The 17,005-nt window shown below is 36.8% G+C and overlaps 1 protein-coding gene across 1 annotated transcript in view; it reads left to right on the top strand.

Moving 5' to 3' along the window:
- Window positions 1-17,005, top strand: part of LRRC69 (leucine rich repeat containing 69) — a 129,789-nt gene that overhangs the window by 23,799 nt on the left and 88,985 nt on the right. Inside the window, exon 3 of the mRNA XM_008001060.3 lies at window positions 14,862-14,988. Within this exon, the coding sequence (XP_007999251.2) occupies window positions 14,862-14,988 (127 nt within the window). The remainder of the gene's footprint in view (window positions 1-14,861; window positions 14,989-17,005) is intronic.

Consider the following 17,005-nt stretch of genomic DNA (forward strand, 5'->3'; position numbering starts at 1 on the left):
GCCATCTTGGCCAGGCTGGTCTCGAACTCCTGACCTCAGATGATCTGCCCACCTTAGCCTGCCAAAGTGCTAGGGTTACAGGCGTGAGCCACCACACCCGGCCCATAGTGATTCTCTTAACAAATATTTATCATTCATTTTCTTGCATCTATGCTGTTCCCCAGGATATAGATGTACACAAAGTGTGGTCCCTGCCTTCATGTTTGGGGATTAAATTAAATGTTTTTATATTTAAAGCTCCATGGCTGGCATGTAGAAGCTTTAAATACATTTATGATTAGTGTTACCATTATGATATAACTAACAACAATGATAAAATGAGGGGGTAGGAGTTCTTTAGTAAATAACCTACTTTAGATCCTACTTCCATTTTTCTTTGCTAATTTAACTAGTGAAGCTGTGGAAAATTTCAGTCACTTCTAATGACAATGAAAAAAATGGGTTAATGTCCTATAATTTATGGTGAATGCATTTGGACTGTGGCTCTTGAAGTATGGGGATGTCAACAATTTTCAGAGAAACACTTTATGAATTTTGAGGGCAAAGATCTTGTCTTGTCCCTATTGCTTTTTACTTACTAACTCATATAATGTCAACATGAGTGAAAAGGAAGTAATTTTCAAAGTCCAGCTTAACCAAACACATGTAGGAACAAAGGTTCCTCATAGGTAAAACAAATAGCCATCATCGCTAATTGTGTGCAGCATTGTTGACATGCATCGTAAAGTCCAATGGCAGTGTGGCAAAGTTCCCCTTAAGCTGCTCACACGTGCAGCTGACCAGGACAAAGATATGGTCTGCCATAGCTTTTTATTTGGCCATAAACAATTGACAGTAAATAAGACCAACTCTAACCAGATTTGAGTAGTTTATAAACTTACTAATTGTGTCCTTAATCTCTCCTTTTCATACTTTTGCTGTCCTTAATGACCCTTTAACCCAATCAACTTCATTCATTCATACATTAAACAACTAATTATGTGTGCCTGCAGTGGAGTAGGCACTCTACTAGGTGGTAGCAGTACAAAAAGGATCAGAATCATTCATATGTCCCTATTAGGTGTGGACCACGGAAGCCAAAGGATCGGACATCCCTGATAAAGAACAAGTTATGCAGAGGAATAGGAAAGGAATGACCATGAGCAAAGACTTCCCCTAACTCTTCCTCCCTGGGCATTCTGGTCTCACTTTCTAATCCAAGCAGAACAGAGAAGATCCATGTCCCTTATACTGTTTGTCAGCGTCAAGCCTTTCTCTTCTCCTATTCCATCCACTTAAAATCTGTTCTTTCTTCATCAGTAAGGTAATGCCTCCTATTTCCTAAGCCTTGCTCTCAAAACAGGGGTTCATTATCCTGTTTTGTTGTGTCCTTTCCTGGTACAGGGGCACATAGTGAGTACCTTCTCTCCAGGAACCGTTCACGTCTCCTTTGCCTGTGCTTTCATGCTGGGGCGTGTATTAGGTCTCCTGAACCCCCTGCTGGAAATCCAGTTTCTCTCTCTGCTGGCAGGCATCTAGAAAAGACCCAGGCCTCTTATTTCCTTCACCAGTGATGTGGAACAACTGATATACTCTATCTGTAGACCTGCCTTGACTCATCTGAAAAGTGGGCCTCGTCATTCTTAGCTCCTAAAGTTGCCATCACTGTTATCTACCTAATATAGAATGCCTTATCCATATTGGTTCCATAGAAAATTGTAGCCGAACCTTCATTAAAACTTCCAAACACTTAAGATTTTACATTTTAATTGAATGTCATTTTAATTGAATGTTAAGGTTTTACATTTTAATTGAATTCTAATAATTTGAAACTCTTGTCCTTCCTTCTTATTCTTTCCTTATGAAGCTTTTGATGGGATATTAAAAGGTAATGCCTTGATAATCTTTTTACTGTTAATGCCAGTAGAAAATCTTCCTTATATTTCATGACACTGAGCTTAACTTTGGGATTTAAGGGGCCAGCAGTAAGAGGTTGTGGGGATCTCCATGAAATATCTAGAAATTAGATAACATGCTGACCCATGGAAACTTCCTCTCAGTTTCTAGTGAAGTTATAATTGTTTTGAGAAATATGACTTTGTTAAGAAGTTACTGCAAAATTAAATAGTATCTTTGAAATTGGTAGTTATTCATATAAATAAATTCCTTCAGGAAGAGCTGGACTCAGAAGCAGTTTGGCAGTTGTATTGAACAGCGGTTTTAAGACTGCCACAGATTTATTTAAAAAAAGGTATTGATAAGAATTAGCAGATTGAACCATAAATTGAACCTCCCCCATACATTGGCCATACACATGCTAATTCAAAAATGTAAAATCCAGTTATTATTCCCTCATTAATTTGATTCAATTACTTTTACAAAATAGCTTACAGAACCTGACACATGTATACTATTTGATTATAGTAAATATGAATATTCACTCTTAAGGAAGTTAAAGATTTGTATTTCACATAGTAGTTCAAACCTATTTATACATCTTATAGGCAAATAATCTAATAGTTTATTCCAAAGTGGTATAACCATGATTTAGTTTTGGAAGACAGTCTTCCAGATAAAGATGGACATTTGAGAATTTTTTTTAATACTTAGAAAGGTTTTATCTGGTCAGGTGCAGTGGCTCATGCTTGTAATCCAAGCACTTTGGGAGGCTGAGGTGGTGGGGATCCCCTGAGGTCAGAAGTTCAAGACCAGCATGGCCAACATGGTGAAACCTCGTCTCTACTAAAAATATAAAATTAGCTGGGTGTGGTGGTACATGCCTGTAATCCCAGCAACTTGGGAGACTGAGGCAGGATAATCACTTGGACCTGGGAAGTGGAGGTTGTAGTGACCCGAGATCTTGCCATTGCACACCAGCCTGGGCATCCAGAGCAAAACTCTGTCTCAAAAAAAAACGGGGGCGGGGTGGGGGGTTATCTAAGTTAGTCAAAACCAAGTAATTAAAATATAAAATAAGTAGCATAGAGTTTTCTAGTGATAATTAATAGCTACAAACATGGAATAATTAAACATTAAGAGAGGCTGTCTGGTCCAAGTTCTAGGCCTACATATGATATGCACTACATTGAATTGAATATAGGGGTTAGTGAGAATGAGCAGAAGGCTAGAATAAAGAAAGCATGCAGCTCATTAGAAGGAAATAAATCAAGCTGGACAAATTAGAACAGATTGAGCTCAAAAGATATTTGATTTTGAAAATAAAAACTGATGTGGATCCACAGTGACTATTCCATAGTTTGAGTCTTTACAGAGATGATCCAAGCAGGCATCATTCAACTAATATTTATTGAGCAACTATTATATTCCAGATATTGTTTTTTGAATGCTAGATGAATCACAGAGAGACCCTGTCATTGGAAAATTTCCAATTTAATAGTAGAGGTAAAATATACACGTGAATCATGGAATCAACATAAATGTCCATCAATGATAGGCTGGATAAAGAAAATGTGGTACATATATACCATGGAATACTATGCAGTCATAAAAAATGAGATTATGGGTCGGGTGCAGTGGCTTGTGTCTGTAATCCCAGCACTTTGGAGGCCAAGGCAGGTGGATCACGAGGTCAGGAGTTCAAGACCAGCCTGGCCAAGATGGTGAAACCCCATCTCTACTGAAAATACAAAAAATTAACTGGACACAGTGGCAGGTGCCTGTAATCCCAGCTACTTGGGAGGCTGAGGCAGGAGAATCACTTGAACTCAGAGGGTGGAGGTTGTAGTGAGCCGAGATCGTGCCACTGCACTCCAGCCTGGGCGACAGAGTAAGACTCTGTCTCAAAAAAAAAAAAAAAATGAGATTATGTCATTTGCAGGGATATGGATGGAGCTGAAGGCCATTATTTTTAGCAAACTAACACAGGAAGAGAAAACCAAATACCACATGTTGTCACTTATAAGTGGCAGCTAAATGATAAGAACATATGGACACATAGAGGGGAATAACACACACTGGGGCCTATCAGAGAGTGGAGGCTGGGAGGAGAGAGAGGAGCAGGAAAAATACCTAATGGCTACTAGGTTTGGTACCGGGGTGATGAAATAATCTGTACAACAAACTCCCATGACACAAGTTTACCTATGCAACAAACCTGGACATGTATGTACCCCTGAATTTAAAAGTTAAAAAAATAAAAAATATATATACACAAGTCCTTATAATATAGATAATAATAATTGATAATAGAAAGTACACTGTGCTATGCAAATACAAAAGGAGGATGCTTTCATGGGGAAGATGGTAAATCTCAAGGGGAAGTATTAAGCATGAAAATATGTTATAATTATTGGAGAACCAAGATACTGTTAGTATTTAATGAAAACAAAATCCTGAAACACATTATTACTGCAGAAACAATAAAGAATTTTTATCCAGCAAAATTAACATCCTGCTGTGGCCATTTTTCTCATTCCATGAAAATGTCATTCAGAAGTGGCTGTGACCTGGGACCTCAAAGCTGTGAGCTCTCTGCATGTACTTGTGCTCCAGACCCAGCTCTGCTGCTCTGCATGCACTTGCACCTCAGACAGTGGCATCTCTGTGGCCCAAACACGCCCATGTGCTGGACCTAACACCAATGGGCATCCTCTTGGCCACAACCTCCCCTGATAGAAGGAAAAGAGATCAGCAGCACTCCAGCACCTTTTACCGCCGAGGACCCCAATATATGCAAATCAATCAATGTGATACAACACATTAACAAAACGAAAGGAAAAAAAAACCCAGCTCATTATCACAATAGATACAGAAAAAGCATTTGACAAAGTTCAGCATCCATTCATGATTAAAGCTCTCAACAAAATAGGTATAGAAGGAATTTACCTTAACACAGTATAGGCCATATATGAAACTCCCACAACTAACGTCATAATCAGTGAGGAAAAGCTGCAGGCTTTTCCGTAAGATCTGGTACAAGGAAAGAATACTTACTTCTCTACTTTTCAACATAGTACTGGAAGTCGTAGCCAACAATTAAATAAGGAAAAAAAAAAGGGCAACCAAATCAGAAAATAAATAATGTTATCTCTGTTTGCAAATGACATGATTGTGAACATAGAAAACTCTAAAGACTCAACTGAGTCTAAAGACTCAATGAAAAACCTGTTAGAACTAACAAATGAATTCAGTCAAGTTGCAGGTTATAAAATCAACATACAAAAATCAATCATGTTTCTATACACAAGGAATAAAGTATCTGAAAAGGGAATTAAAAAATCAAACCATTTACAATAGCAATAAAAATAATAAAGTACTCACGAATAAACAACCAAACAGGTCAAAGATTTATACAAGAAAAATTATAAGACATTAATAAAGGAAGTTGAAAAAAATACATGTAAATTGAAAGACATCCCTTCTTCATAGATAGGAAGAATTAATATTTTTAAAATGTCCATATTACTGGAAGTGATCTGCATATTCAATGCAATTTGTATCAAAATCCCAATGGTATTCTTCACAAAAATAGAAAAAAAATTTTAAAATACATATGGAACTACAAAAGAACCTGAATAGCCAAAACATTATTGAGCATAGACATGAAAACTAGAGGCATCATACCTCCTGATTTCAAAATATATTACAAAGCCACAGTAATCAAAACAGTATGGCTTAGGCATAAAAACAGACGCATAGACCAATGGGACAGAATAGAGAGCCCAGAAATAAATCCACGTATGTATGATCAACTAATGTTTGAAACATGTGAGAAAAAGGGACCAGGAAGGAACTGTGGCAAACTGGTAGCTCATACATGCATAGTCAATAGGGGACATTGACAATAGGGGACAGTCCATCCAGTCCCCAGCACTGGTGAATTTTTGTCACAGCAGGATTGTATATTTAAAGGTTCTGTGGAAGCAAATACTATTTTTTAAAAAATACTATGTCTATTAGTCATATTCTGAGCTAAGAGTTTAGGCTTAATTCAGCAAATGGGATGCATTGCTCTCTACGTACTAAAGTATGCAGGAATATTTCTTTAAACTTTTCCAATCTAAATGTTTCTTAAATTTTTGCCCAAACATCTGGGAAGATATACCAGTCTCTTAGTTTCTATCAGATATCTCCCTTTTTGTAATTTGTAAATCAAAGTGATTTTCTAAATTCAGTCAAATAGGAGAGGAAAATAGAGTTGCTGTTGGTAACTGTGCCTCATAACTATGGTTAGCGAGTTCTGAGGGTGAAACAAAGCTGACCCTGGAGTTGCGCCTTGGCACTGCCAGCAAGACTGCTTCAGGTTCCTTGCCCGTGGTTGACCCTGCACATGGAGATCCTGCTGATCCCACTTATATTTATAGGTGTCACTCCTGCAGGTAAGCCTAACATACATGGCTCTTCACCATGAGCCAGGTAATGAATATATGTGTGTAATTTAATCATGATTTATAATCTATTAAATTTAATATCCCATGCCTAATAAGAGAGTGCTTGTGAATTTAGAAATATTTGAAAAAATGAGTTAGAAATTAAGAAAATAAGCAGGTTTAAAATTTGAAAACCAGTAAAGTCTCAATATGTGTGTACATGTATATGTGTATGTGTGTATCAGGTGTTTGCTGCATTTCTAGCACCATACCTGGTGCTAATTAAAAGATTATCATTTAATAATATCTGCTGTTTGCCTGGCACTTTATTAAACTGTCTCTAATCCTTAAGACTACCCTAAGAAGTAAATGCTAGCATCCCCATTTTTATAAAGAAATAGAGGCTTAGGAATTTGAGTGACTTGTCCAAGATCACATATCCGGTACATTGCATAGCAAACAGACTGTGCTTTGCCTACTGCACAATACAGACTCAAGAGTGTACACATGATAGGACAAGGATATTTAAAATAAGAATTCCATGTGTTGTATTCTGTTTCATTTTGTGAGCATGTGTATGTGTGTGAGCATATGTGTCTGTATACATATATATATATTTGTATTATGTGCATATGTATGATCATTCTGAGCAATAGTAAATTCTTTTTAAAGATACGCAGTATATTATTGAAGACAGTGCAGGGTAGAAGTTAGGAATATAGACCATAGAATGAACCTATGTCATGTTTCACCATAAATCATAGCCTGGACTTCAGATCCCTTTTCTGTAAGATCAGGGTTATTACGAGGTCCACATTAGACAATGTTCAGCTTGGCACAGTGTTTTATATCCTTGGCACATAATTTAAATTTAAATTAAATATCAGCCATTTGTATTGTCATTAATAGATTAATTAGTATGTTTTCTTCTTAAATTTCTTGTCTTCTTCTCTCCTACTTACAAAAAAAATCATTATACATTGAACCTAGATTCTATAATTCAAAGGCATCAATGGACACTGAGATGCTTGCCTCATATCCAAGATGTAAGAGAAAGTGCACATGCCTATTTTAAGGCAGGCCACAGATAGGCTATAACTTTCAGTTATGAGTGGGTCAATACAATCAAACAAATCAAATAAAATTTAGTAAGAGCATAGACAGACAGTATTTGGAGCAAGTATACAAAGACATAGAAAAGACTATCTACAGGGAGGTTAGAAACTTTTAGGATATACTGGGTAGGTAAATTTTAGGTTCATCTTTTGGGAAGCTGTTTAGATATAATCTAATAGGATTGAATTAAGGAAATTTAAGTCATAATACATCCATTCTTTGTATCTTTTGCTATGTAATGCTACAGGCAGGCAGTAATAAGTACTAGGTTGATTGCAATGAGATAAAACTGAAAAAGGTACATCTAAAAGGATTTTTAAAACTAAAATTTGGTGGCAGATTGAATTTAGGTGGAGGGAGGGAAAGATGTTCTAGGTAGCTCCAATGTTTGGCCACCACGGGTTTATGAGAAGTGGCAGAAACAGATCTAGTTTTTCCAAGGGGCATAGTCCAGTTTTATACTTGGAATTTAGAGTGATCCGCTGGAGATATCTTAGAAGCCAAAACTAACAAGATCCACTTTTTTTTTTTTTTTTTTTTTTTTTAACAGGGATAAATGTAAATTCCTACATTAGATTAAGAAATGAATTCAATTGCACAAGTCCAGGATGTGGGATATCTGCTTGACAGTTAGCTTAGGGGTTTTTGTTGGCCACAGACAAAACTAATTATTCACCAACAATGTGCCCTGTTGCTGAAAGAGTACATGCCATGTTAGGCTGCATAATAGAAGTGTTGTCATCCGCCTAAGGGAGACCTGTGGTTCCACCAGCATATATGCTATGAGAGCTGATTTCTTGTCTTACCATAGACTCTCATGTTTTCAGAGAGGAGTGCTCACAAAAATTAGAGAGTGGTCAGTATGGTCAGGGGTCTGGAAATTATGTCCTGAGGGAAATAGTTAAGGGGAAAATGGAACAAATTAGAGGGAATATGATAGCAATCTTCAAAACTTTGAAAGATTGTCATGTGAGAGAGAAGGAATGCAAATATTTATTATGATTGCTGTGAGAAGAATTGGGTAGAAATTTCAGAGAACCTAAACATTAAAAAATTAGATATAGATAGCTAGATCTTCCTAACAAGATAAAAGTGCTACCCAGTAATGGGTGTGCTCATGGGGAAGGTATATAATTGCCCACCTGCATTCTGTATATTGGTCTAGGTGACTTGTAAAATTTCCTTCTAGGCCAGGTGCGGTGGCTCATGCCTGTAATCCCAGCACTTTGGGAGGCTGAGGCAGGCTGATCACTTGAAGCCAGGAGTTTGAGACCAGTCTGGCCAACATGGCAAAAATCCCATCTCTATTAAAAAAAAAAAAAAAAAATAGCAAAGTATAGTGGCACATACCTGTAATCCCAGCTACTTGGGAAGCTGAGACATGAGAATCGCTTGAACTCAGTAGGCAGAGGTTGCAGTGAGCTGAGATCATGCCACTGCACTCTAGCCTGGGCGACAGAATGAGACTGTCTCAAAAAAAAGTTCTTCTAATTGTTAGTTGCTATAATTCTGTGGCTCATGGGTCTATGAGTAGCAGTGGTGTCTTTCAATCTATAGCAATCAGTAGCAATGGTGTCTTTCCATCTATAACCATACCAATTTCCAAGGGACAGAGAACACCAATAGAACTTCATTCTATACGTAAATTATTGAAGAGATGCAAACTTTAAAGCTTATCAAATAGTTGTCCGTCTTATGACTAAAGCCTTCCTTCAGGAACTACACATAACCATAGAGAATGTTACTAATGAAACACTGCGTACATTCTTTCTGGATATCTGCTATTTCTGCAGCTCTTTGTTAGTAAAACACCATTTGAAACAACTTTGTCAAAGCATTCCAAATATCTTACATCAAATGTCATCTTCTCAGAGTCCTTTTCTAATGACCCTATCTAGTCCTGAGTTACTTTCCATCACATTATCCTGTTTTCTTTTTTTTTCATATTTAAGACTAACTACTAACACACTATTTATTTGTTTTTTTATTTGTTGTCTGACTCACTTCCCAACATAGAAGCATTGTAGAGAGGGATCTTGTGTGTCTTGTTCACTCTTTCTCTAGCATTCAGAAATAGTACCATAATAGACATATCTTAAACGTAATTGAATTAATGAAACATCTAGGTTGGGGCTTGAGGTGTTTCTCAAAGGTAACTCAATCCTTGCTACAGTGTTTCTGGACCTTTCTGTATAATTTAAGTAATCTACACTGAAGCTCTGACGTATTTGCCATGGTGACAGAGTATAAATGCTACTACCTAGTCTTTAATTTAAGACGTAAATTTAAATTTATGAATTTAAAGGCAATCAGTGAATCTTCCTTTGGTTATCCTATGCTATGAACACTATTTCCAGTCCCACTCACATGATCTTAGTTTTGACTCTGAAATACTTTATAATTTGAGGTTTTTATGTGAACCCTCTTCCTCTTCTCCAAGCTACATTCTTGGTTGCAGAGCTCAGAATTTCACATGGTAGCTTTTTCCAGTCAAAGGACCATGTGGTTAATGCATTATCCAGATAAAATGTCTTTTCCTAGGTCATCTGTCCATTTTACAATATCTTGAGAGCTAAGTTAGATGAGATAATCAACTGTGGTTGTTGGTCACCCTACTATATTCGCCTAGATTGCCTTTCAAAGTGACCTTTTCCTTTTCCTCAAACCTCCTAATCTCTTCCTCTCAGCAGATGACTTTGTTTCATATTTCCTTGAGAAAACAGACACCATCCTTCAGGAACTCTCTCATCTTTTCATCACAAATTCATCTACTTATCTGATCCTCACTCACTCTTTCTTACCTTCCTTCCTACTACCCTTGATGAAGAGCCCTTACTCTTATCTAAGGCCAGCACCCACTTGTACTTTGTACCTATCTCATCTTCTAAAGGATTTTGATTCTGTAAGTGTCCCCATATTTAAGGCATGAGTTTCTAATCCTTACAGGGTTATTTCCATCAGCACATAAATAAGCTAATCTATCATTTGTCTTGGGCAAGGGGGAAACTCCAACTTCTTCATTTTCTAGTCTCCCTTTATAGCAAAAGTTCTTACAATAATTGTCTATTAGTCATTGTCTTTGCTTTCTCACATTTTCTGCACAGCCCACTTCAATCAGACTTTCTTCCCCAACACTTCACCCCTATTTTCAAGGTCACTAATCACTTTCCGATTGCTAAATCCAGTGGTTATTTCTATGCTTTAATTTTATTTAGTCTTCCCCTGGGATATGTCCCAAATCTTCCTTCTTAAAATACTTTTTTGTTTCTTTTGCTTTTCCCTTGGATTCTGTTACACTATATATCTTGGAAATCCTGAAACATAAGATTTTTGTAATATTGAGGCGTTTCTCTCAGAAGAAACCTGTCTGGGAGTGAGAGAATCTGCACAGGGCAGGGAAAGAACCTGAATAAAGAGGTGGTTCCAGGAGAAATGTAGTTTCAGCCCAATCCCTTCAGAGCTTTGGGGCATGCCCTGTAGCACAGAGGCAAAGGGGTTGGGCTGTTATGTCCTGGCATCTGTCATGGTCTAGCAGCTGTCTGGGAGGATGGAGCAGAGGCACAACATTCCAGGTAAAGCACTTCCTTGCAGTTAAGGGAAATTCTTCCAGAAAGGGTGCAGAAGAAAGTCCTCATAGGATAAATTCATGGTAGCTGCGAATGGAGCACTGCTCAGCTGTGGGATGAGGTGTACCAGTTGCTTTAAGTGGCCTATCTTTCCCTTCTACTTCAGCCACTCCTCAGTCACTTCCTCTGCTGGGCTCACATTCTCATCTCTTACAATCCCACATGATGCCTTTTACTTACTGAAGGCTCACAAATTGATTCTGTGTTCTTGATTACTCCAGAAAACCCTAGAATTACATTTACAACTCCTACCTGACATTGTCATTTAAAGATCTAAAAGGCTTCTTAATTTTAACTTGGATAAAACTAAACTCTTGATTCCTTGTCCCTCCTCCAAACCTGCACTTGTCCCAGTTTCCCCATCTCCGGTGCTCAAGTTCCAAGTTTAGGTGTTATTCATGATCTTCTATTTATCTTACATCATACAACATTCTGGCTCTTCATCCAAAGTATATCCCAAACCCATCCACCTCTCTCCAGGTCCACCACCCACTACCTAGCTCAAGCCGTTGCCTCTTGCCGGCACCACTGCAGTATTGCCTCTGAGTTCTCTTTGTGTTTCACTTCTTGTTGCCCCTGCAGATTCTGCTGTACAGATGCCAGGATGATCCTGTTAAAACACATGTCAAATAATGTTACACGTATGCTTAAAACCCTACAGTCATTTCTCACTGAACTTAGAGTAAAATCCCAACCCCTTACCCTGGTTTATGAAACCATATGTAATCTGGCCCAGGTATATCTTTCCAACCTCTTTTTTGGCTGAGCGTTCCTCTACCTACAGTGCTGAGCCACATCAGCTGCATCTCCTGGCCTCCTCAACCACACCAAGAATGTGCCTCCATTGGGGTCTTTATTTTGACCATTTCTTCTTCCTTATTGTCACTCAGATCTCAGTCTATATATCAACTTCTGAGACAGGTTCTCCTGATCAATCAATCACTTTCTCCTCACTCTTTAAATTGTCTCTAGAACACTTAACACTGTCTGCTATTTTTGTATTAATTTGTTTAGCCATTTATAGTCATTGGATGGTTACTTTCTTACTGTGTAAGTGCCTTGAGGGCAAAGATGTTACATGTCTTATGCACGCAATGAATATTTTTTAATGAGTGAATAAATGAATGGCGACCCACCTGCTTTAAGATATATGTATTCACTTAGAATACATATTCTGTGTAGTTTAGACTGCATATTTAAAACTGTTTGTTTATGGATATATTTCTAAGCATCAAAAAAACCCACAAAAAAACCAAAAACAAAACCAAAACTGAAACCCACCCTTCTTTACAGTCAAGATTGATTATAATCTGTGATTTCCTTTTGACATACAATGAAATCTAGTTACTATGTACCTTCATGTGTCTGGGCCAGACCCTTATATTCTGTAAAACACAATGACAAAAATATATCTAACTCATATGTAAGAACTTACCACATAACATGCAAAATGAGCACTGTACGGTATATACCCTCAGAAATACACAGAAAAGCATTGATAGTGTGGGAAATTACAAGCTGTTTCTTGTTTACTTTAAAAATATATGTTACCATCCTTTTTTTTAGGTGATAATTCACCATGAGTCTCACACTTCTGCACATTCTGTAAACAGAGGCACTGACTGGCTTTGTTTTGGACCAATTTTTCCAGTATAATTACATAGCAGACAGCCTTGGAGATTAGAAATAGTATCTTCCTCTGGACTGAAGGGCATGGTTACTGCCCATTATAAAAGATTCAGGGTCCCTAAACTCATTGTTCCTGTTCAGTAACACAGCCTACTTCACATCTAGGTATCTCTTTGTGTTCTTTGCATTTTCAATGCAAAAATAGTAATATTCTGGACACTGCTATTGTTCTAAGTAATAAACGATCCCTTTTATCTTTCCCAGGGGTCTCATGTTTTCTACCAGCATTCACGAAACTGCGGCAGGTTCACTTGTTAGCTTGTAAACTGGGTAAAATCTTGGACCTTTCACAATGCCTGACACATTCTTGCATATCTTGCCAGTCCTCATGGAGATTTTCTTGGGCTCTCAGTACTACTAGACTGCTGTGCATGTTTCACTGAATTTAGGCAAAAGGATGCAATCTACCTCGTTTTGGGAGAGACTTCAAATAGTCACTTTCATAGGCAAATAATGGATCCCCAAAGATGACCACACCTAATCCCCCGATCCTCTGAATGTGTTAGGTTATATGACAAAGGGGAATTAAGGGTGCAGCTAGAAGTAAGGTGGATAGTCAGCTAACCTGGAGAATGGGAAGTTACCCTAGATTATCCAGGGGGACCCAGTGTAATTATGAGGGTTTTTAAATGTGGAAGAGTCAGCATTAGTGTGATGTGATTTGAAAAAGACTTAACTAGCCACTACTGACTTTAAAGGTACAAGTGGGGCATATAAGCCAGGGAATGGAGGCCGACTCTGAAAGTTAGGAAAGGCAAGCGAAGAGATCATCCCCTGGAGTTTCTAGAAATGAACACCAGCTTGATTTTAGTCAGTGAGACTGTTTCTGATTTCTGATCTCCAGAAATATAAGATAAATTTGTGGTGTTCTAAGCCACAAAATTTCTGATAATTTTTTATAGCAGTTGTGGGAAACCAATGCAGTTACAGACTCTGGATAAAATAGCTACATGAATGTATTTTAACTTCACATTTACAATAGAAGAAGACCTCCAACATGGTAGTAGATGTATTATACTATTATAAATTAGGATAATGGTAATTCTCAGACAAAAGCACATATGCAAGTGAAACCTTTACCATGAATTCCTAGGATGAGAAATTTCATTTTAATATCAATGTATATTTCTTTGTATTAATTTAAATCATTGTCTTATATCAATAACAAGTACTAGGTGACATTTAAATATAAATGGCTTAAATTTTCTTCTTAATTTTTTAGTTTTATGTAAATTCATTAGTTTGTTAAAACTTCCAAGATTCCTTTTATTTGGCCTTACTATTAAAATTCTAAAGTATGCAATTGGTAATTAAACCTGAATAGTAAATTATGTTTGGGAGTAAAATAAAAGACTCTTTGTATTTTGGAAAGTACAATTAGATTTTACAAAGAATATTACTATATTTTTGGGAACAATCCTGTATCACTGATTTATTGGATTACAACATCAAGGAGGAACTTTTTAACTCCCCTTATGTGGAGTTCTTCCTGGGCCTGACCAATCTGTTCTCTGTAGGACAGATAACTGTAGGGTAGATCTTGTCTACCCTCATTATACCATTTCAATAGTTTCTTTTCTAAATTTTGTGATCATACAGAGTGACATCAAAGTTAAAGACCCTCCTGAGGCTGTATACATGTAATAGAGTGGTCTTATTGGCCTACATGAGATAGCTCCTTTGGGAATAGTATGTCAGGAGGACCTCAGATCTTTGGCTCTGTTTCTGTTTTCAGTAACTTAGTTCCTTTGCTGAGTGTTTAATAGTTTGATTCTATAGGTCACAAGGTTTGGATACTCTTAAGTTGCTCAAATGATTTATAAATGGATCATTCATTTATAAATTGTGGTTTTACATATCCTTGGGATGGTTTGTAATATAATTTTAATGAACTTAACTGCTCTAATTAAAAATTAAATTGTGTTTTAATTAACAAAGTGAGCATGAAGTTCAAATGAACTTTATTTATAAACATAATTTTAGGTATAAGTGAAATAATTGTTTAAAATATTTTGAAGTTTTCTTAGGTTACATAGATCTGAGCAAGGGGGCTTAAATTATTTCTTTTTTTCATTTGAAGTTGGATAATACATGAGTCCATTAAACCTCTATATGTTTGCAGTTGACAACACTAAATCTGGGAAACAACCTTTTAGAAGAAGTTCCGGAAGAGATGAAATATCTTACATCTCTGAAGAATCTCCATTTATCTGGAAATAGGATCTGCAGATTTGCACCTGGAGCCTGTGGTAATTTAGTCAACAAGGAGCAACATTATAGCACCAAATTTAATCTCTCATATTTAATAATATGAAACTGAAATGAAAAAGAATTTTGCATGTTTAGTCTTTTTTTTGTGGGAGATATTTACATACTACTCTTGAAATATAGGAGGAATGGCCGGGCGCGGTGGCTCACGCCTGTAATCCCAGCACTTTGGGAGGCTGAGACGGGTGGATCACGAGGTCAGGAGATCGAGACCATCCTGGCTAACCCGGTGAAACTCCGTCTCTACTAAAAAATACAAAAATTAGCCGGACGAGATGGTGGGCGCCTGTAGTCCCAGCTACTCGGGAGGCTGAGGCAGGAGAATGGCGGGAACCCGGGAGGCGGAGCTTGCAGTGAGCTGAGATCCGGCCACTGCACTCCAGCCTGGGCGACAGAGCGAGACTCCGTCTCAAAAAAAAAAAAAGAAATATAGGAGGAGACAGCATTTTTTTTAAAAAGTATTGTATCATATGTTTATTTACATGTAGACCTAAGAAAATAAGTAAGCATCAGTGTTAATGAATTTTCCTGTTTGTAGAATCAATATAAAGTCAAATAGTGAATCTGGGGACTCTTTTCCTGAGCCAGAGATAATTCTATTGGAAAGTCAAATCAAGTAAAGGTCTACGGTAGCTTTGTTCTTTTCACTTTTTATTCTGTCTTAGATATTAAGTCACACTTTTTGATCAAGATACTAAATTTAAATCAATTTGGGGAACATTTTAAAGAAAATATATGAGATCCAATAAGTAGCATTTTTTTCTTTCCTTTTCCCATTAAGTAATAATTTCTCCATTCAAGATGACGCTATTCTTATTTAATATTCCTAGAGTGGGCTTAAGGACAAATGTATGACAAAGCGATCTAGATGGCTTTTATAGCTTTATCAACTAATGCAAGGTACTTCACCACTTTCTGTGTTGGTCCTTAGTAGTAAAACTAGAGAAATATTATAAAATTTATAAATTTCTATGAACTTTTGAGGCACAGGTGCTATATATAATCATTGTCATCTTCACACAGAGTTTATTAACTGCATTACCACATGCAGCAATAAATTAGGGGTTATATTTGGCAAATAGCACAAGTACACTCTAGTACTGTCTTTTTAAAGGTACTTTAAAATCTTAGGTCATATATCTTGGAAAAATATTCTTTTCCAAAATAATAGATGTAACAAACAATTATTGATACTTGAACACATTATATATGCAAAGCCATAGACCAGAATTCAGTTACAAATTTACCTTGGAAGAAAACAGTTTACACTAAAAAAGTTAAGGCCATGCAAATCAATAGATAATAATATTTTATGACCTATACTGAGGGGACAAATGTAAGTGCAACCTGATATACATAAACAATATTGAACATACTAATTTATACTAATTAAGGCTCTATAAGGAATTTTCTATCATGTTGCCTTTAAATTTGAGATAAGTTAGGTATATATATGTCTGTATCTATATCTATATAGATATATTTTATATATGTATGTAAAAATTTTTTGGAGTGCTCTTGAATGTCTTTAGTGTCTATATTTCTTTTTAAAAATAATTGTTTTTTTAATTGACAGATAACAATTGTACATACTCATGGAGTACATAGTGATATTTTGATACATATAATATATAGTGATCAGATCAGGGTAATTGGCATAGCTATCATTTCAAACACTTATTTCTTTGAGTTGGGAACATTCTTGATTTGGGGTTGTTGAACTTCGAAAATCCCATGTGATTGACCTAAGTTATGTACTATGTCAGGTCCTGATGATTCAAGATCAGAAGTAGTTTGATGTCAGGGAGTTTAATGCTGCCCAGCATGGGTCTGAACAACCTTGTTGCATTACATGACCCTGTTTCCCTGACCAGAGCAAATTGATCAGGGCTGGAGTTGTATTCCAAACTAAGCTTGTCATATTTTCTCTTTCTTGGGAATTGTGATAGAGTCTAAAACAGTTTAATTGGTTTGAGATAATTACATGACCTTAGGCAG

The sequence above is a fragment of the Chlorocebus sabaeus genome, chromosome 8 (genome assembly GCF_047675955.1).
Source record: "Chlorocebus sabaeus isolate Y175 chromosome 8, mChlSab1.0.hap1, whole genome shotgun sequence".
NCBI classification, from domain to species: domain Eukaryota; kingdom Metazoa; phylum Chordata; class Mammalia; order Primates; family Cercopithecidae; genus Chlorocebus; species Chlorocebus sabaeus.